Genomic DNA, 21,729 nt, shown 5'->3' with positions numbered 1-21,729 from the left:
ATTCTCAGGTCAGGGACAGGCAGAGTTCAGTAATACAGATGTGGAGTAAAGGTACAGGACAGCAGGCATTCTCAGGTCAGGGACAGGCAGAGTTCAGTAATACAGATGTGGAGTAAAGGTACAGGACGGCAGGCATTCTCAGGTCAGGGACAGGCAAAGTTCAGTAATACAGATGTGGAGTAAAGGTACAGGACAGCAGGCATTCTCAGGTCAGGGACAGGCAGAGTTCAGTAATACAGATGTGGAGTAAAGGTACAGGACGGCAGGCATTCTCAGGTCAGGGACAGGCAAAGTTCAGTAATACAGATGTGGAGTAAAGGTACAGGACGGCAGTTATTCTCAGGTCAGGGACAGGCAGAGTTCAGTAATACAGATGTGGAGTAAAGGTACAGGACGGCAGGCATTCTCAGGTCAGGGACAGGCAGAGTTCAGTAATACAGATGTGGAGTAAAGGTACAGGACGGCAGGCTGGCTCAGGGACAGGCAGAGAGGTCAGGTGGGTGGTTACAGAGTCAGTACAAGCAAGGGTCAAAAACCAGGAGGACGAGAGAAAAGAATAGGCTGGGAAAAGACATGCGCTGACAGAACAAACGCTGGTAAACTTGACAAACAAGACAAACTGGCACAGACAGACAGAAAACACAGGCATAAATACCCAGAGGATAAGTGGGGAAGATGGGCGACACCTGGAGGGGGTGTTGATTTAGTTATATAAATTGATCTATAATAGTGCTTTGGTCCGCAATGCTTTATGCTAGAAACAAGCTCTATGATACCCCGGGAAAGACGTGACTCCAATGGATATTGGGATATCATTGTTTAATTTCTTTGACATTGAGGCTGACTTTTCTTGGGAAATAATCTAATTCTGTCACTATCAAATTGATTAAGCTATTAACTTTGTGCAATAGAAGATGTTTAAAACCAGATAGCTTTAAGGGAAACACTCTTGACCTTCTCTTGGGTTAAGCCATAGAAGAATAGTAGCCAGCAGTTAAAGCTTACATTTTCTAGGTTTAACTTTTGAAAGTACCATGCTCAGATTCCTAATGATGTCTCAAATTGAATTATATTCAAATAGGGATAGTTTCATTGCAAACAAAACACACTGACACATAGGCCTATCGCTCTGTCCATTCCTAGCCTGTAATTTCACTATTTTGTGTGATATTAAAAAAGATTCAGATAATAAGTAAAATTACGTAGAATTGCATGAAATGTTTAATAAAGGCATTTTTTCTCAGACCTGCAAATATGATGATAGATTCATGCAATGCTTTTACTATGAAGGAGATCTTTTCACCCCTATTCTTGTCCAAGGTGGTCTGCGAACCCACAACCTTCTGGCCTGCAGCCCTGTGCGCTACCAAAATTCCCACATTGCCATGTCATTCTTACAGGACGAAGAACAGTTTCTAAAACTGCATATCTAAGGCTCTGGTCTCTCCAAGAAGTGAGGGTAAACGGTAGACATGTTCTCTGCTAACCACTGTTTTAATTATTATTTTGGTTGTAGGGGAGGGCCACTTGTTTCGTTTTTTTAAGTGTTCAGGGATAGTTTAGGTAAAATATATTTTTCTGAAGGGAGTGCCATCCATTTTCATTTCAGAGATCCTATTTTATCCATGTAACACTTATTTTAAAAAACTTTCACTCCCTTAGCTTTTGCCGAAGCTGCAGTTATTCTTCCCTAGGTCCACACAAAATCATAAAACACAACAAGCAACAAAACACTGATGCGCTGGTAGAAATTGAAAATACAACGATATACAAACAATACAACCAAAGAATAATTTGTGTAGATTGTGTGTGTTCGAGTGTGATTGTGTGTGTTTAATTTCACAGTCCATATTGTGCATTCGATGTTGTTTTATAAAAAAAAGGTCATTTTTCTGTTTGCTTAAGTAATTGGAGATGGAAGGGAGTTCCAAACGATCATGTATGTTATTTGATTATCTAGAAAATCTGGAATTTCCATCACAGTAATATTTCTCATAACTCGAAGAGAAGCAGTTAATAATCTCTTGTCAATCCTCAACCAGTGAAGACTGGCATGCATATTGTTGATTTTTGTTCCATATGTCAAATAAAATACAAGTATATTTGTCACATGCTTCGTAAACAGCAGGTGTAGACTAACAGGGAAATGCTTACTTACGGACACTTCCCAATAATAAATAGACAATGAGCAACGATAGCTTGGCTATATACAGTACGTGGGATACCAGTACCGAGTCGATGTGCAGGGGTAGAAGGAAATTGAGGTAGATACAGTACATATATGTAGGGGTAAAGTGACTAGGCTACCGGATAGATAATAGACAGTAGCAGCAGCATATGTGATGAGTGTGATAGTGTGTGTGTGTGTGGCAAATGTGTGCCTGTTTGTATGTGTTATGTGTTAGAGTGTCAGTGTAAGTACACTACATGGCTAAAAGTATGTGGACACCTTCTCGTCGAACATCTCATTCCAAAATCATGGGTATTAATATGGAGTTGGTCCCCCTTTGCTGCTATAACAGCCTCCACTCTGTTGGGAAGGCTTTCCACTAGATGTTGGAACATTGCTGCGGGGACTTCCATTCAGCTACAAGAGCATTAATGAGGTCAGCAGTGCTTCATTGGTAAATCAGAGGGGCCGGAACAAAAAAGTGAGGGGAGCCGCTACCCAAAACCCCGGATAAACCTCCGGTAGTAGTTGGCAAACATTATAAACCACTGCATCTCCTTTACCGTGGTTGGAGTCGGCCAATTACACACGGCTGAAATGCGGTCATTCTCCATCTCCACCCCTGATGCGGACAAGCAGTAACCTTGGAAGAAGACGGACTGTTGGAAGAACAGACATTTCTCCGGCTTGATGTACAGTGGGGCAAAAAAGTATTTAGTCAGCCACCAATTGTGCAAGTTCTCCCACTTAAAAAGATGAGAGAGGCCTGTAATTTTCATCATAGGTACACTTCAACTATGACAGACAAAGTGAGAAGGGAAAAAAATCCAGAAAATCACATTGTTGGATTTTTTATGAATTTATTTGCAAATTATGGTGGAAAATAAGTATTTGGTCACCTACAAACAAGCAAGATTTCTGGCTCTCACAGACCTGTAACTTCTTCTTTAAGAGGCTCCTCTGTCCTCCACTCGTTACCTGTACATGTAGAAATGGTTAAAGTGACTATGCATATATGAGGAACAGAGTAGCAGTAGTGTAAAAGAGGGGTTGGCGGGTGGTGGGTGGCGGGACACAATGCAGATAGCCCGGTTAGCCAATGTGCGGGAGCACTGGTTGGTCGGCCCAATTGAGGTAGTATGTACATGAATGTATAGTTAAAGTGACTATGCATATATGATAAACAGAGAGTAGCAGCAGCGTAAAAAGAGGGTTTGGGGGGGGGGCACATTGCAAATTGTCTGGGTAGCCATTTGATTACCTGTTTAGGAGTCTTATGGCTTGGGGGTTAAAACTGTTGAGAAACCTTTTTAATCCTAGACTTGGCACTCCGGTACCGCTTGCCATGCGGTAGTAGAGAGAACAGTCTATGACTGGGGTGGCTGGGGCCTTTGACAATTTTTAGGGCATTCCTCTGACACTGCCTGATGTAGAGGTCCTGGATGGCAGGCTGCTTAGCCCCAGTGATGTACTGGGCCGAGCAATTGCCGATGTTGCAGATGTAGAACCTTTTGAGGATCTCAGGACCCATGCCAAATCTTTTGAGTTTCCTGAGAGGGAATAGGCTTTGTCGTGCCCTCTTCATGACTGTCTTGGTGTGTTTGAACCATTCTAGTTTGTTGTTGATGTGGACACCTAGGAACTTGAAGCTCTCAACCTGCTCCACTACAGCCCCGTCGATGAGAATTGGGGCGTGCTCGGTCCTTCTTTTCCTGTAATCCACAATTACCTCCTTAGTCTTGGTTACATTGAGGGATAGGTTGTTATTCTGGCACCACAAGGCCAGGTCTCTGACCTCCTCCCTATAGGCTGTCGCGTCGTTGTCTGTGATCAGGCCTACCACTGTTGTGTCGTCTGCAAACTTAATGATGGTTTTGGAGTCGTGCCTGGCCATGCAGTCGTGGTTGAACAGGAAGTACAGGAGGGGACTGAGCACACATCCCTGTGGAGCTCCAGTGTTGAGGATCAGCGTGGCAGATGTGTTGCTACCTACCCTCACCACCTGGGGGCGGCACGTGAGGAAGTCCAGGATCCAGTTGCAGAGGGAGGTGTTTAGTCCCAGGATCCTTAGCTTAGTGATGAGCTTTGAGGGTACTATGGTGTTGAACGCTGAGCTGTAGTCAATGAATAGCATTCTCACATAAGTGTTCCTTTTGTCCAGGTGGGAAAGGACAGTGTGGAGTGCAATAGAGATTGCATCATACTATTTGAGTGTATGTAAACTTCTGACCCACTGGGAATGTGATAAAAGAAATAAAAGCTGAAGTAAATCATTCTCTCTACTATTATTCTGACATTTCACATTCTTAAAATAAAGTTGGGAACCTAACTGACCTAAGACAGGGAACTTTTACTAGGAATAAATGTCAGGATTTGTGAAAAACTGAGTTTAAATGTATTTGGCTAAGGTATATGTAAACTTCTGATTTCAACTGTATATATTGTATTGAGACCCAATCACTGGACACTTCCAAAAGGCTTTAGATATAAGGGCAGGTGTCTTTTACTTTAAAAACAAAAATACCGTTTTTTTCATGATTATTGTAGTCATTAATAGTCCCTATTATCACTTTTCACCTTTTTTAGTTTGTTGTAATGCTCCATTTAAGAAAACAACACCTTCCTACAATGACACCACATTCAGGAACTGTCTTTGTTTTCTTGGTGGGAAGACAATGATGCAAAGCTAAATAAATATAAACACCCCATTTGTATCTATTTGTCCATGTTTCATGTTGTTAGTCTGTATGTCCCACTCGTGAGCTACATTATAGAGATCTGAATGAATGAAATATTCTTATTAAATACTTTTTTCTTTACATAGTTGAATGTGCTGACAACAAAATCACAAAAAAATTATCAATGGAAATCAAATTTATAAACCCATGGAGGTCTGGATTTGGAGTCACACTCAATATTAAAGTGGAAAACCACACTACAGGCTGATCCAACTTTGATGTAAGGTCCTTAAAACAAGTAAAAATGAGGTTCAGTAGTGTGTGTGGCCTCCACGTGCCTGTATGACCTCCCTACAACGCCTGTGCATGCTCCTGATGAGGTGGCGGATGGTCTCCTGAGGGATCTCCTCCCAGACCTGGACTGGATCTCCTCACAGACCTGGACTAAAGCATCCGCCAACTCCTGGACAGTCTGTGGTGCAACAGACTGTCCAGGATGGTGGATGGAGCGAGACATGATGTCCCAGATGTGCTCAATTGGATTCAGGTCTGGGGAACGGGCAGGCTAGTCCATAGCATCAATGCTTTCCTCTTGCAGGAACTGCTGACACACTCCAGCCACATGAGGTCTAGTATTGTCTTGCATTAGGAGGAACCCAGGGCCAACCGCACCAGCAAATGGTCTCACAAGGGGTATGAGGATCTCATCTCGGTACCTAATGGCAGTCAGGCTACCTCTGGTGAGCACATGGAGGGCTGTGCGGCCCCCCAAAGAAATGCCACCCCACACCATGACTGACCCACCGCCAAACCAGTCATGCTGGTTGTGCTAATGTGCTCTGGGAACTCTGTCAGAACATGTGGATAGGTTAACAAGCCAACCAGCACTTCCCCTGGCTAGCGGAGGTCATGACTTCATGAATTTAAAATGTTAATATCTTCGTCTGTGAGTGATAGAAGAAGAAAAAAATTGGCCTCGGTGACAATAAGTTGAATAATTCAATGGATGTTTTGTACACAAAGTTGATGACTAAAGTGCTACTAGGAATTATCAAATTTGACTTCTCTATGGGGTTGTCAATGGGAATTGTCTTTCTCGGACGTGATTCAGTTAAACTGCAGTACAGAATCAATACTGTAGGTGCAGTCAAAACTGTGCTTCCAGACTGGAACCCTGGCCCCATGGGTTCCACCCATTATCTTACATCTGATAGTGTGTTGATTCCGCCTGCCCTGATCTGTCTCATGTCTCGCAAAGTAATGGGAGAGATCAAAAGTAGTCCGGCTACAATGGGCTGCTTTAGCATTCTGAAAATATAACCTAGGTGACATTGTCTGCTGAACCTCATTTCTGCCTCAAAGCTGTCCGAATTAATCTACGCTAAAAAAATACATATGTCAATAATGTTGATGTTTTTTTTTGGTGAGGAAGCCTTAGTTGCCTCATTTCACATCTAGCTAAGGATGCTGCTACATGCTTCTATATCTGCATTGCTTACTATTTGGGGCTTTAGGCTGGGTTTCTGTGTAACACTTTGTGACAGCTGCTGATATAAAAAGGGCTTTATAAATTCATTTGCTTGCTTGATTGAACACTTTATTTGATTTGATTGTTGGGCTTCAATTAGCAGTATTATTGAGGTTTGTCAGGATTTGGCCAGGGTTGTTCCGGTTTTGGTCACTAGATGCCCCCATTGTGCTTTTTGACCCATTTGTTTTCCCTTGTTCCCAGTTATTATTTGCACCTGTGCCTCGTTTCCCTTGATTGCATTTAAACCCTTAGTTTTCCGCAGTTCTTTGCTCTGTGTTTGAATGTTGCCACACAGCCCCAGTGATGCTGTGAACATTTGTTGCTCCAGTTGGACTCTCTTGTGGTACTCTGTTTTTGTTTATTTATTTTTGATGATCTTTTGAGGCTTTTTTTCTGCTATACCTACCACCTTGTGGATTTGCCTTTTTGACTTGGAGGATTAGCTTTGTTCTCTTGGAATTACTTTTGACGTTGTGGATTTATATTTTTGCCTGAAGAACTTTCCTTTTACTTTATTAAAACACCGTCTCAAGTACTGCTGTGTCTGCCTCATCTTCTGGGTTCTGCCGACTATTCGTGGTTCAGTTTGCTAAGTGACTGTTTCTCATACCGGAGACCCGGGTTCGTAACCGGGTCCTGACAAGGTTGGGCACAGAAAGCTAGTACAAATCTGTCCAGCAGCTGAGCCAATCACTGAAATCATCTTTGACTGAAACAATCCTGCTCACCAACCAGCAACAGTGCCTTGCAAAAGTATTCATCCCCCTTGGTGTTTTTCCTATTTTGTTGCATTACAACCTGTAATGTAAATTGATTTTTAATTTGGATTTCATGTAATGGACATACACAAAATGGTCTAAATTGGTGAAGTGAATTATAAAAAAAGCTTGATTAAAAAATGTCATAAACAGAAGTGGTGCGTGCATATGTATTCACCCCCTTAGCTATGAAGCCCCTAAAGAAGATCTGGTTTGACCAATTACCTTCAGAAGTCACATAATTAGTTATATAAAGTCCACCTGTGTGAAAGTGTCACATGATCTCAGTATATATACACCTGTTCTGAAAGGCACTAAGCAAAGGGAACCACCAAGCAAGCTGCACCATGAAGACCAAGGAGCTCTCCAAACAGGCCAGGGACAAAGTTGTGGAGAAGTAAAGATCAGGGTTGGGTTATAAAATATCTGAAACTTTGAACATCCCACGGAGCAACATTAAATCCTTTATTAAAAAATTGAAAAAATTTGGCACCACAACAAACCTGCCAAGAGAGGGCCGCCCACCAAAACTCACAGATCAGGCAACGAGGGCATTAATCAAAGAGGCAACAAAGAGACCAACGATAACCCTGAAGGAGCTGCAACGCTACACAGCAGAGATTGGATTATTTATCCATAGGACACCACTTTAAGCCGCATTGACCGCACAGCTGGGCTTTATGGAGGAGTGGCCAGAAAAAAAGCCATTGCTTCTATAAACAAAATAAGCAACATGTTTGGTGTTCGCCAAAAGGCATGTGGGAGACTACCCAAACATATGGAAAAAGGTACTCTGGTCAGATGAGACTAAAATGTAGCTTTTTGGCCATCAAGGAAAATGCTGTCTGGCGCAAACCCAACACCTCTCATCACCCCGAGAACACCATCCCCACAGTGAAGCATGGTGGTGGCAGCATCATGCTGTGGGGATGTTTTTCATTGGCAGGGACTGGGAAACCGGTCATAATTGAAGGAATAATGGATGAAGCTATATACAGGGAAATTCTTGGGGGAAACCTGTTTCAGTCTCCCAGAAATTTGAGATTCACCTTCCAACAGGACAATGACCTCTAAGCATACTGCTAAAGCAACAGTCGAGTGGTTTAAGGAAAAACATTTAAATGTATTGGAGTGGCCTAGTCAAAGCCCAGACATCAATCCAATTGAGAATTTTTGGTGTGACTTACAGATTGCTGTATACCAGGGGAACCCATCCAACTTGAAGGAGCTCGAGCAGTTTTGCCTTAAAGAATGGGCAAAACGGTCAGAGACTAAAATGTGAGCTTGTTTTGCCCAGTTTTCTTTATTTTTACATTTTGTTCACTTCTACATAAAATGATTATTATTCATTTTTTTATTTTAAAGCTATGTAAACTTTTTATTTTTGGTCCAGTGGAAGGTCGGTCTGTGGTCGGTCTGTGAGAGGGATGGAGAAATGCAACCAATCTCTTGACTGTTTACAGGAACAATGGTGAGGTGTTTGCTCTGTCCTTGTACGAAATAGATTGTCCTTTAACCTTCGTAGCCTTCTGCCTGGTGTGTTTAACTTGTCTAAAGTATGGTATCCTTAAAGCTATTTTTTTAATGTATTATTTGTATTTTTTCTAGTTGAGTATATTATTTAGATTGCTATATGTGTGTGTGTGTGTGTGTGTGTGTGTGTGTGTGTGTGTGTGTGTGTGTGTGTGTGTGTGTGTGTGTGTGTGTGTGTGTGTGTGTGTGTGTGTGTGTGTGTGTGTGTGTGTGTGTGTGTGTGTGTGTAAAACTTAATAAACAGAGTTTTCAAAAGATTAGGCCAAAATCCCGGTGGCTAGATGTACCAAGCTTATGTACCATGCTGCTGTAATTGTTGCAAAAGGTGTTTCAACAAAATATTGACCTTGTGAGGGTGAATAGTTATGCACGCTCAAGTTTTCAGTTTTTTTGTCTTATTTCTTGTTTGTGTCACAATAAAAAATATTTTGCATCTTCAAAGTGGTAGGCATGTTGTGTAAGTAAAATGATACAAAACCCACAAAAATCTATTTTCATTCCAGGTTGTAAGGCAAAACAATAGGAAAAATGCCAAGTAGGGTGAATACTTTCGCAATTCACTGTACCTATTTAAGGCTGCACACACTGCTGAATCTTTCAACAGAAGCAAGTAAGATACTGTAGCTAGTAGTGCTAATGCTTACTTTATTAGGAGTTTTCATGGAGCAGCTGTTCTTCTTCCACGAGTCATTGCAGTAGCCTGTGTTCAGCTGGCCCAACGATACAATCGCGGAGAAACATACTGATCCACGGACTTATCTGATGTCCGAAAGGCACTGCATAGTGGGAGGAATGACCCATTTGTCAACTTGTGCACACTTTCTCTGTCCTTCACGTCAGAGTGCTGCTGCAGGTTCTTTGGGAATCTTGACCAACCAGATTCACGGAAATCGCAGGTTGCGCAGACGTGGCAAAATGCACAAAGCTCAAGGCACTCTTTCCACTTTTCTCCGGTATTTATTTAGCAAGCGTGAATGATAACACATCACCTGACAGACACAAGCGTTCACCCTTATGTAAATGTAGCCACCTACACACCTAAACATTAGTGATCTGATTACACACCTAATTCAAATGATTAAAGATAGATTATTAGTTGATTATTTGAATCAGCTACGTAGTTGTGTTTGTGCAAAACCCCAACATGTCCACCACTTGGGGTCCCCAGGTCGAGTTTGGGAAACGCTGCTATAGGTCCTTAGCCGAGTCAGCAGTCCAATCAAACAACTCAGGAAGGTCCTGAAAGATACAGGTGCTTGACTAGTGGGGAGTTTTTATTTTTTTAAATTTTATTTCACCTTTATTTAACCAGGTAGGCTAGTTGAGAACAAGTTCTCATTTGCAACTGCGACCTGGCCAAGATAAAGCATAGCAGTCAACACAGAGTTACACATGGAGTAAACAATTAACAAGTCGATAACACAGTAGAAAAAAGGGGGAGTATATACAATGTGTGCAAAAGGCATGAGGTAGGCGAATAATTACAATTTTGCAGATTAGCACTGGAGTGATAAATGATCAGATGGTCATGTACAGGTAGAGATATTGGTGTGCAAAAGAGCAGAAAAGTAAATAAAGAAAAACAGTATAAAAACAGTATGGGAATGAGGTAGGTGAAAATGGGTGGGCTATTTACCAATAGACTATGTCAGCTGCAGCGATCGGTTAGCTGCTCAGATAGCTGATGTTTGAAGTTGGTGAAGGAGATAAAAGTCTCCAACTTCAGCGATTTTTGCAGTTCGTTCCAGTCACAGGCAGCAGAGTACTGGAACGAAAGGCGGCCAAATGAGGTGTTGGCTTTAGGGATGATCCGTGAGATACACCTGCTGGAGCGCGTGCTACGGATGGGTGTTGCCATCGTGACCAGTGAACTGAGATAAGGCGGAGCTTTACCTAGCATGGACTTGTAGATGAGTTGGGTCCAAAAGCAGCTGGTCAGTGGTAGAACAGGACAAGCAGGGTTGTCTTAGATTGACTCAGAATGGACAACTCTGTGGGAACAGTAGGAATATAATAACAATATTGAGTTAGATGTCAACTGGGCTGCCCAAACCACTTGTTACACAGCACAAGACATTTAAAATGGCATGTTGTTAAGCTATTTCATCAAGCTTATAAACAGGAGTCACACAGTAAAAGGAGGCAAAAGGACTACATGCTGGAACCCAAGCTAATAGCACACGGTTTTTGTTCCTGATTACTTGTTAACGCCTTCCTTGTGTGTGTGTGAATGGATGACATTGTGTCAATGTGTGTGAATTAGTGCATGTAGTGTTTCTGACCAATATCCCATCATTATGCAGTTTTACATATTCATAAGCTTGATCAAGTTGTCACAGGTTTACTTTCATACTTTAAAAAATGTTCTTCATAATAATGATCAGATTATCTTGAAACATCATCATAACATGGCCTGTGCACTATTACACAATTAAACCCTCATGTTATTATAGTCAGATTAATGATCTTTATAGTATAACTTTGCCCTTTTTTTAACTGGTAACATTGCCCAGCCCGTCAACCCCATGGTGAAACACAATACAGAGAGAGGGAGGGAACTGACAGTAATCATACACGGAATGCATGCTAGGAAACTTGGAAACAAATGTAGCTAAGGATTCACAACAAATGACTTGTCTAGCTAGCAATGGAACAGAAAACAGCTAGCTGAATTTCTAACATTTGCAATAAGATAAGGTTACAATTTCTTACGCCACACCAGTTGGGAAAGAGTGCTCTGTCCTGCCAAAGCATTAATTGCTTTGTTTAGTGTCTGAAAGAAAACAGATTGAAAAATATGATTTGCAACACTTCTCATTAGCTGGCTAGCCAGATCACCAATTCAGGATATTAAAACTGAGTGGTTCTTCAAAATGGACAAATTCCTGAATTAACAAAGCTAACGATCGTCTGCTAGCTAACGGTAGTGTCCAACATTAGCTAGTTAGCTAGCTACAGAGCCTTCAGAAAGTATTCACACCCCTTGACTTTTTTGACATTTTGTGGTGTTTTCTACAGAAAATACTCTGTAATGTCAAACCCCTAATATATTGGTTACATAAGTATTCAACCCCCTGAGTCAATACATGTTAGAATCACCTTCGGCAGCGATTCCAGCTGTGAGTCTTTCTGGGTAAGTCTCTAAGAGCTTTCCACACCTGGATTGTGCAACATTTGCCCATTTATTATTTTCAAAATTCTTCAAGCTCTGTCAAATTACTTGTTGATCATTGCTAGACAACCATTTTCAGGTCTTGCCATAGATTTTAAAGCAGCTTTATGTCAAACTTTAACTCAGAAACATTCACTGTCTTCTTGGTAAACAACTCGAGTGTAGATTTGTGTAGATTTGGCCTTGTGTTTTAGGTTATTGTCCTGCTGAAAGATTCATTTGTCTTCCAGTGTGTCACGTTCTGACCTTTATTTTCTGTGTTTTGTGTTTAGTTAGTATGGTCAGGGCGTGAGTTGGGTGGGCAGTCTATGTTTGTTTGTCTAGGTTTTGGGAATTTCTATGTTTCGGCCTAGTATGGTTCTCAATCAGAGGCAGGTGTCATTAGTTGTCTCTGATTGAGAATCATACTTAGGTGGCCTGGGTTTCACTGTGTGTTTGTGGGTGATTGTTTCCTGTCTCTGTGTATGCACCAGATAGGACTGTAATTTGAGTTTTCACGTTTTCTTGTTTTGTTGGTTTGTTCATGTGTACCTTATAGCATTAAAAAGTACCATGGAAAAATACCACGCCGCGTATTGGTCCTCTGATCCGTTTCGCCTCTCCTCTTCGGAAGAAGAGGAGGAAACTCGTTACAGAATCACCCACCACAATCGGACCAAGCGGCGTGGTAAAGGACAGCGACGACAGCAGCAGCAGCATCAACAACAGAGGCCACCATCACAGGACTCCTGGACATGGGAGCAGATATTGAACGGAGAGGGACCCTGGGCACGGGCTGGGGAAAATCGCAGCCCCAAAGCAGAGCTGGAGGCAGCGAAAGCTGATCGGCGGCAATATGAGGAGCCAGCACGGCAGTGCGGAGGTACGAGAGGCAGCCCCAAATTTTTTTTGGGGGGCACACGAGGTGTGGTACTAAGCCAGGTAGCAGACCTGAGCTCACTCCTCGTGCTTATTATGAGCAGCGCATTACTGGTCAGGCACCGTGTTATGCGGTTGAGCGCACGGTGTCGCCAGTGCGTGTCCATAGCCCGGTGCGCTATAGGGCAGCCCCGAGAGTGCCATGCGAGTGTGGGCATTGAGCCAGGGCGTATGGTGCCTGCTCAGCGGGTCTGGTCGCCGGTACGCAGTCTTGGTCCAGGTTATCCTGCGCCGGCTCTGCGTGCTGTGTCTCCGGGCGCTGGGAGGGTGCAGTGCGTCCTCTGCCTGCGCTCCGCTCGTACCGGGCAACTGTGGGAGTGGAGCCTAGGGGAGAGGTGCGTGTAGTAAGCACTAGATCTCCCGTGCTTACCCACAGCCCGGTTCAACCTGTGCCTGCACTCTTGAGGGTCCGGGCTCGAGTAGTTGTCCAGCCTGGGGAAGTGGTGCCAAGGTTGCGCACCAGAGCTCCAGTGCTCCCCACAGCCCGGTCTTTCAGGCTCCTCCTAACACCAAGCCTCCTGAAAGTCTCCCCAGCCTGGTAGTTCCTGTGGCAGCCCCACGCACCAGGCTGTCTCTCAGTCTCCTCCCTGCAGGTGCTCCCGCCTGTCCGGCGCTGCTGCCGGAGCCTCCCGCCTGTCCGGCGCCGCTGCCGGAGCCTCCCGCCTGTCCGGAGCCTCCCGCCTGTCCGGCGCCGCTGCCGGAGCCTCCCGCCTGTCCGGCGCCGCTGCTGGAGCGTCCCGCCTGTCCGGCGCCGCTGCCTCCTGTAGCAGCTCCACGCACCAGGCTGTCTCTCTGTCTCCTCTCTGCAGGTGCTCCCGCCTGTCCGGCGCCGCTGCCGGAGCCTCCCGCCTGTCCGGCGCCGCTGCCGGAGCCTCCCGCCTGTCCGGCGCCGCTGCCGGAGTCTCCCGCCTGTCCGGCGCCGCTGCCGGAGCCTCCCGCCTGTCCGGAGCCTCCCGCCTGTCCGGCGCCGCTGCCGGAGCCTCCCGCCTGTCCGGCGCCGCTGCCGGAGCCTCCCGCCTGTCCGGCGCTGCTGCCGGAGCCTCCCGCCTGTCCGGCGCCGCTGCCGGAGCGTCCCGCCTGTCCGGCGCCGCTGCTGGAGCGTCCCGCCTGTCTGGCGCCGCTGCCGGAGCGTCCCGCCTGTCTGGCGCCGCTGCCGGAGCGTCCCTCCTGTTCGGCGCCGCTGCCGGAGCCTCCCGCCTGTCCGGCGCCGCTGCCGGAGCGTCCCGCCTGTCTGGCGCCGCTGCCGGAGCCCCTCAGCCCAGAGGCGCCAGAGCCCCTCAGCCCAGAGGCGCCAGAGCCCCTCAGCCCAGAGGCGCCAGAGCCCCTCAGCCCAGAGGCGCCAGAGTCCCTCAGCCCAGAGGCGCCAGAGCCCCTGTCCCTCTGTCCAGAGCCCCTGTCCCTCTGTCCAGAGCCCCTGTCCCTCTGTCTAGAGCCCCTGCCCCTCTGTCCCGAGCTGCCCCTCTGTCCAGTGGGGTCATTGAGAGGGGTTGCCATGGTGAGAAAGCCACGGAGGCGGAAGATAAGGCGGACAAAGACAAGGGTGAAGTGGGGTCCGCGTCCCGCGCCAGAACCGCCACCGCGGACAGACGCCCACCCAGACCCTCCCCTATAGGTCAAGGTTTTGCGGCCGGAGTCCGCACCTTTGGGGGGGGGTACTGTCACGTTCTGACCTTTATTTTCTGTGTTTTGTGTTTAGTTAGTATGGTCAGGGCGTGAGTTGGGTGGGCAGTCTATGTTTGTTTGTCTAGGTTTTGGGAATTTCTATGTTTCGGCCTAGTATGGTTCTCAATCAGAGGCAGGTGTCATTAGTTGTCTCTGATTGAGAATCATACTTAGGTGGCCTGGGTTTCACTGTGTGTTTGTGGGTGATTGTTTCCTGTCTCTGTGTATGCACCAGATAGGACTGTAATTTGAGTTTTCACGTTTTCTTGTTTTGTTGGTTTGTTCATGTGTACCTTATAGCATTAAAAAGTACCATGGAAAAATACCACGCCGCGTATTGGTCCTCTGATCCGTTTCGCCTCTCCTCTTCGGAAGAAGAGGAGGAAACTCGTTACACAGTGTCTGGTGGAAAGCAGACTGAACCAGGTTTTCCTCTAGGATTTTGCCTGTGCTTAGCTACATTCCATTTATTTCTTATCCTGAAAACCTCATCAGTTCTTAATGATTATGAAAACACCCATAACATGATGCAGCCACCACTATGCTTGATAACATGGCGAGTGGTTCTCAGTAATGTGTTATTTTTATTTATTTAACTTTATTTATCTAGGCAAGTCAGTTAAGAACATGTTCTTATTTACATTGACGGCCTACCCCGGCAAAACCCGGACGACATTGGACCAATTGTGCGGCGCCCTATGGGACTCTCAATCACGGCCAGATGTGTTACAGCCTGGATTTGAACCAGGGTCTGGCTGCGCCACTCGGAGCCCTAATTTGTAGCCAATTTGTTTGTGAGAAAATGTGAATGTGATCAAATGTGGTTTATATTCAAACTTGGGCTGACTAGAGTACCTAGACTTTTTTAATCCAAAGTGATTAACTGGAATTTAGCAATAAACAAAATAGCAAACATAGACTGTGAGTTATTTTTACATTAGACCTACAGTTGCATAGGGCAGGAGTGGACTACACAAAGCATAAAGCAAGCTCAGCCCTGTGTTTTATTGTCCAATCATGTTGCTTTCTCTGTGTCTGTGTATAGGAAACCCCCCTAGTACTTAAAAATATAATTCATATGAACAAATACAAGGTTGGTGCAGTTTGACAGGGTTTTCATCCTCCCCAAGGCCAGGAGTTTTTCTATGAGTTTTTGTAAAACCATGTGACCTGACTAGAAAAATACTGGTCCCATCATAGCCCATAATAAACCTTTTTACAAAATATGAATCATGTCAAACCCTATAAGTTCCAGTGTTTTACCTGGTTATGTTACCAGATCAGGAAAAACTACAGGCCCCAGAATGTTGTTTTCGCCACACCACTCTGGGACCTGTGGTGCCACCTCTGGCTCAAGTTAAGTGATGCCTTAATCCTTTCCTTGTGGTCTATTGGCAAGATGTATAGTCAGCCATGAATCATTCCAAGCACTGGAAACTGAATTCAATCCCCATTCTGGAACTGGAAATATAGATGCTCACAGCTCTAATGTCTACATTAAATCTTGAATTTGGAATTACAATTTTCAAAATGAACTAATCCCTGATGGGACAAAAGGGGAAGGGATATTAGATATGGTGGGCATAGGCCAAGGGGGTATGATATTATACTTCTGATGCTCCTCTGCATTCTGACACTTCCCAAATGGTCTAAGCTGGTATCAACTGTTTTTGATCAGGCTTATAGTCTTTCAGGACTGTGTGGTTTTCCCGTGTTCTTTGCATTTGTATCCTTTGTATCAAACGAGCCTACAGCATGCAAAGCCTTGGTTGTGAACTTTTATGGTGTGCTGGAAAATGGGCTCACAGCACAGGGGATCTGCGTTCAAATAAATAAAAGAAACCTTGAAAGGGTTAGAGGTCAAAGGTTAAGGGACAGAGGTGCGATGACCCCAGCAGGATCTGCTCTCTATAGAAATGTAATTCTTTCCGCAGTGTCCCTCTCACTTCTCGCCCAGCCCCCACTGTGTTCCCAGTCTTCCCACTGCTAGCAAGTGATTGGAGTAAAAATCAGCTCAGAGGATTTGAAAAGATTTGGGCTCCTTTGTTGACATCAAACTCAAAATGGAGGTTTAAAGGGGCAATCTGCATTTCTACATCTAATTTTCGACTTATAAATTAATGATATGTACCCCTTGATTTTTGAAGAATATAACTTATAAATGCGTCATTATCTCAGTTTAACTGTCATACATCATTAGAACACAAAATATAATCTTGTTTTACTCCAAAGTTAAAGTAAATATAAACCAACACTAAATAGCCTCAAAACATGGTTCAAACTATAATTGTAATATCATGCATGGTCAGTCTTTGCATCCATAGATATGTTTATGAATTTGAGAGTAGTTACATTTCTCCAGCCCCATCCCTCAGCTTTTTACCGAAACATGGGCGTGGAGAACGCTTTGTTATTGTTTCAACTGCTGATTTCCACTTTAAGGCAGGGGCAGTTGTGCAATGACATGCTACACCAAATATTGAACTAAGAGCTACTATGTGGTGATACTTTCACGCAAGCCAAACTGCAAGTAAATTAAGATGTGTGGTGTCATTGCATTGTAATACTGAACGCTCCTCTGAAAATGTATTGATCAACATTTCCAAAGCACGATCAGTGTATCATCTATATCAAGAAATAATAGCAACATTTTTGTCAGTCAGACAAGTTAGTTTGGAGAACTCCAGTGGAAAGAAACTACCCTGGCCAAAACTATGAGATGGAACAAGGTTTCTAGGCTATGCACAAACAGACTGCAGAACAGTGACATGTTTATTACCAATGGTATGTGTTTGAGAGAAGAGAAGAATGAAGAAATAAGAACACGGTCCACATTTTGATTGGGGTTTTCAAAATGATTTATGTGGCAGCAAATAATTCCACATACATATCAGTTTAAACTGGAACAGTTGTCACCACAGAAGTTGTCGAGTGCTTTTATTTACAGAAAAAAGTGACTAGAGTTCATATATGTTACACTTTGATATTTGTTCCTTTTTATTCCTACCCATAGGGTAATAGGTCCACAGTAGCTTTGAGTGCATTATGAAACACACAAACCTAGATTAATGTTTCCTTCACTATCCATACAAAAATGAACAAAATACCAACCGTAACACAGAAAACCAAACAAAAAAAGAACACCATGTTACAAAGTTACAGAAAATACATCTATAGTATCTCCTCCTCCTCTCACAAATACAGCAACAGAGCTTGTGACAAAGCACACAAATAATCTGGCTGAGGCACAGCACTCCAGCGGTGAAACAATAAGGCAATCCATCCTGGGTTGTATTCATTAGTCACCAAACTGAAGAAAACAGACTGAAATAGGGAATGACAACCTGAACCCAATAAGAAATACTATATTAATTTTCCGTTGCAAAATGTATTGCTCTGTTGTGCCGTAATGAATACGACCCTGGTTCTGCAGCAGGCTGAAGCTTGTCTTCTGAACAGCATCTGAGAGGCCTGCTCTGAGCCCACACAGGCAATGCGGTGGTGCTGACCAAGTGAAAACAGCGTACGTCGTTAAGAGGCCATACTGACGTCAGCCACAGTGAACAACGTTAACAGAGTTACATTGGTTGCATACATTAGTGGCTGAGTACAGGTAGGGAGGGGTGATGAGTGTTTTTTGACTCGGTACAGATGTAGGATCTTAATTTGATAAATTTCTCACTGCAGAAAAATAATCCTCCAGCATTTTTGTAGGGTTTGAAACATTTTTTGTTAAGGCAAATCATTTTGAAGTGGAAATGACAAATTCTAGAAGCCTTTTAAAACCTTTTAATACACTACAAATTTGCATTTACTACTGTGCAGGATATATCCTGCAACAACAGGGTGATAAAACTAAGATCCTACATCTGTTGGTCGACTGCAGGGATGGGTGTTCATCGATTGCAAAGGCACAGCTGTGTAGGCCACACTGCACACTTCCATATGTGAGATTATTCCGACTGCCTCCGTTTGCACTGCCATTTTCTGCAAACAGCTCCACCATTGAGATGATTGCTGCCCTGAACAGACGAGGCCTGCACCACAATATTCTGATTGTGTAATGTGAGAAGAAGTCCTGAATCTTAGCTTGGTTCTCTGTGCTGTGGCCTGTGGCTCAGGTAACCCAGTGTTGCTACTCTGCAGCCTCTCTCCCCTACCATTACACTGATACTCCTGATTAGGTGACTCTGGGTCGTGTTGGGGAAAGGCAGTGGGACGTTTGCATCCATAGGCTTGGCAGGCAGGCTGCATGGGCATGACTGTGCCCAGGGGAGCTCCTCTCTCTGAGGGCTGAATTGAAAGCCTACTTGGCCCAGCCTGTAGTGGCCTCTCCGTTGATGTAGGCGAAACCGGGAAAGTGTTGAGAGTGTTCATACTCAGAGTTCCTGCGAGGGGCCAGGGGGGAGTACATGTCTCCAGAGGCGGCGTAGCGGGAGGAGTGTATAGGGGGACTGGTGTAACAGCTGTTGGCCGGTGAGACATCAGCCCACCGGGGGGTCACAGGCGTAGGGTGCAGCCGAGGAGTACCTCCCATCAAGCAGGGCTCCATCCGTGACATCTGGCTGTTGAGTGGGTACTGCCAAACAGAAGATAATCTTGGGTGTTAGGTTTATGGCATTATACTGTATGTAACATGTACAGTGAGGGGAAAAAGTATTTGATCCCCTGCTGATTTTGAACGTTTGCCCACTGACAAAGAAATGATCGGTCTATCATTTTAATGGTAGGTTTATTTGAACAGTGAGAGACAGAATAACAAAACAAAATACCAGAAAAACGCATGTCAAAAATGTTATAAATTGATTTGCATTTTAATGAGGGAAATAAGTATTTGACCCCCTCTTAATCAGAAAGATTTCTGGCTCCCCCCAGGTGTCTTTTATACAGGTAACGGGAGTGCTCCTAATCTCAGTTTGTTACCTGTATAAAAGACACCTGTCCACAGAAGCAATCAATCAATCAGATTCCAAACTCTCCACCATGGCCAAGACCAAAGAGCTCTCCAAGGATGTCAGGGACACGATTGTAGACCTACACAAGGCTGGAATGGGCTACAAGACCATCGCCAAGCAGCTTGGTGAGAAGGTGACAACAGTTGGTGTGATTATTCGCAAATGGAAGAAACACAAAATAACTGTCAATCTCCCTCGGCCTGGGGCTCCATGCAAGATCTCACCTCGTGGAGTTGCAATGATCATGAGAACGGTGAGGAATCAGCCCAGAACTACACGGGAGGATCTTGTCAATGATCGCAAGGTAGCTGGGACCATAGTCACCAAGAAAACAATTGATAACACACTACGCCATGAAGGACTGAAATCCTGCAGTGCCCGCAAGGTCCCCCTGCTCAAGAAAGCACATATACATGCCCGTCTGAAGTTTGACAATGAACATCTGAATGATTCAGAGGACAACTGGGTGAAAGTGTTGTGGTCAGATGAGACCAAAATGGAGCTCTTTGGCATCAACTCAACTCGCCGTGTTTGGAGGAGGAGGAATGCTGCCTATGACCCCAAGAACACCATCCCCACCGTCAAACATGGAGGTGGAAACATTATGCTTTGGGGGTGTTTTTCTGCTAAGGGGACAGGACAACTTCACCGCATCAAAGGGACGATGGACGGGGCCATGTACCGTCAAATCTTGGGTGAGAACCCCCTTCCCTCAGCCAGGGCATTGAAAATGGGTTGTGGATTGGTATTCCAGCATGACAATGACCCAAAACACACGGCCAAGGCAACAAAGGAGTGGCTCAAGAAGAAGCACATTAAGGTCCTGGAGTGGCCTAGCCAGTCTCCAGACCTTAATCCCATAGAAAATCTGTGGAGGGAGCTGAAGGTTCGAGTGGCCAAATGTCGGCCTCGAAACCTTAATGACTTGGAGAAGATCTGCAAAGAGGAGAGGGACAAAATCCCTCCTGAGATGTGTGCAAACCTGGTGGCCAACTACAAGAAACGTCTGACCTCTGTGATTGCCAACAAGGATTTTGCCACCAAGTACTAAGTCATGTTTTGCAGAGGGGTCAAATACTTATTTCCCTCATTAAAATGCAAATCAATTTATAACATTTTTGACATGTGTTTTTCTAGATTTTTTTGTTGTTGTTATTCTGTCTCTCACTATTCAAATAAACCTACCATTAAAATTATAGACTGATCATTTCTTTGTCAGTGGGCAAACGTACAAAATCAGCAGGGGATCAAATACTTTTCCCCCTCACTGTATGTATCATATGTAGGGCTGGGTTTTTCCCTGAACACATGACCTGACCGAAGAAACCCCCTGCCCCTAATGAGGCTATAGCTGGACTCCAGAGTTTTTCCTGGTCACGTAATATTACTGGGCAAAACTACTGGCCCTTATGTAATAAATGATATGTAACATAACACAAATCTTTGATTTCTCTGTAACACTATGAGGTTTATAATTCATAATGAACATCAACAGTAGAACCCCTATGCACACCAAAACGTTGTAAATTATGGACATAAATAAGTCACTTCCTGAAACTGAGATGAGCGTTGGACTAGGATAAGTGGTCAGCCGGTAGTATTTTCGTTGCCCAGGGTGACTGACGACTAACAGCGCGGACAGAATCAGCTCCTCTTACAAAATATTTGGGACTGGTCAAGAAATCCAACAAAGTGTCCCATTTGTGTCTTCTCCTTCCCTTCCTCTTGAGAGATCCTCTCAGACACACTCAGACAAAGCGCACACATTGTGCCCGATTTAAGTTCAGAGCAGGGCGGACAAAAGTGGAAGTAAAAGTCTTTCCTCTTTATCCCACTAAATATAAACACACAGGCAACAGTCGGTTTGATTATGAGGGATGGTGGAACGGAAAAAGGCTGTCATCACGGGTCAGGGTGGCTCAGCAACCTCTTGTTCATGTTGAAAAGAGACCATTGAATAACAATATTTTAATAAATACCCCCCTGGCCTGGTCTATGGGGTCTATGGCCACTGGCTCAGAGAGGTGAAGAGACTATTGAGTGGTGGGAGGGGGAGGCAGAGAACAGGGACCCGGGCCACTGGCTAGACCACCTTTCACTGTCTGCTGCTTCCGCTGGTGTGGAGTAGAGGAGAGGAGAGGGCAGGGGCGGCAGGTTCGAATCGCCAAGCCGACTTGGTGAAAAATCTGTCGATGTGCGTTCGAGCAAGGCACTTAACCCCAATTGCTTCTGTAAAGGTGTCAGCATTCTTCAGTTTGGCTAGGTGAACCAAACAAGTGTGCTTGCATAATCCCTTAAAAGACCATTGGAAAATGAGAAAAAAAAGCGGCAATAGTACTGTTTGTCTATTTT

General features: G+C 44.6%; 2 protein-coding genes across 2 annotated transcripts in view; both read right to left on the bottom strand.

The window, feature by feature from the left end:
• The window catches only part of LOC118401091 (synembryn-B-like), a 53,010-nt gene extending 43,503 nt beyond the window's left edge, over nucleotides 1-9,507 (bottom strand). Inside the window, exon 1 of the mRNA XM_052474822.1 lies at nucleotides 9,315-9,507. The gene's annotated coding sequence lies outside the window, so the exon portion shown is untranslated. The remainder of the gene's footprint in view (nucleotides 1-9,314) is intronic.
• Nucleotides 9,508-17,268: 7,761 nt separating this feature from the next.
• The window catches only part of LOC118401090 (transcription factor RFX4), a 29,900-nt gene continuing 25,439 nt past the window's right edge, over nucleotides 17,269-21,729 (bottom strand). The window contains exon 18 of the mRNA XM_035798307.2: nucleotides 17,269-19,001. Coding sequence (XP_035654200.1) covers nucleotides 18,729-19,001 — 273 coding nt within the window. The 3' untranslated portion in view covers nucleotides 17,269-18,728. The remainder of the gene's footprint in view (nucleotides 19,002-21,729) is intronic.

The sequence above is a fragment of the Oncorhynchus keta genome, chromosome 22, assembly GCF_023373465.1.
Source record: "Oncorhynchus keta strain PuntledgeMale-10-30-2019 chromosome 22, Oket_V2, whole genome shotgun sequence".
Lineage (NCBI taxonomy): Eukaryota > Metazoa > Chordata > Actinopteri > Salmoniformes > Salmonidae > Oncorhynchus > Oncorhynchus keta.
Note: the sequence above shows the minus strand (reverse complement) of the source record. Positions and strands in the feature narration are given on the sequence as shown.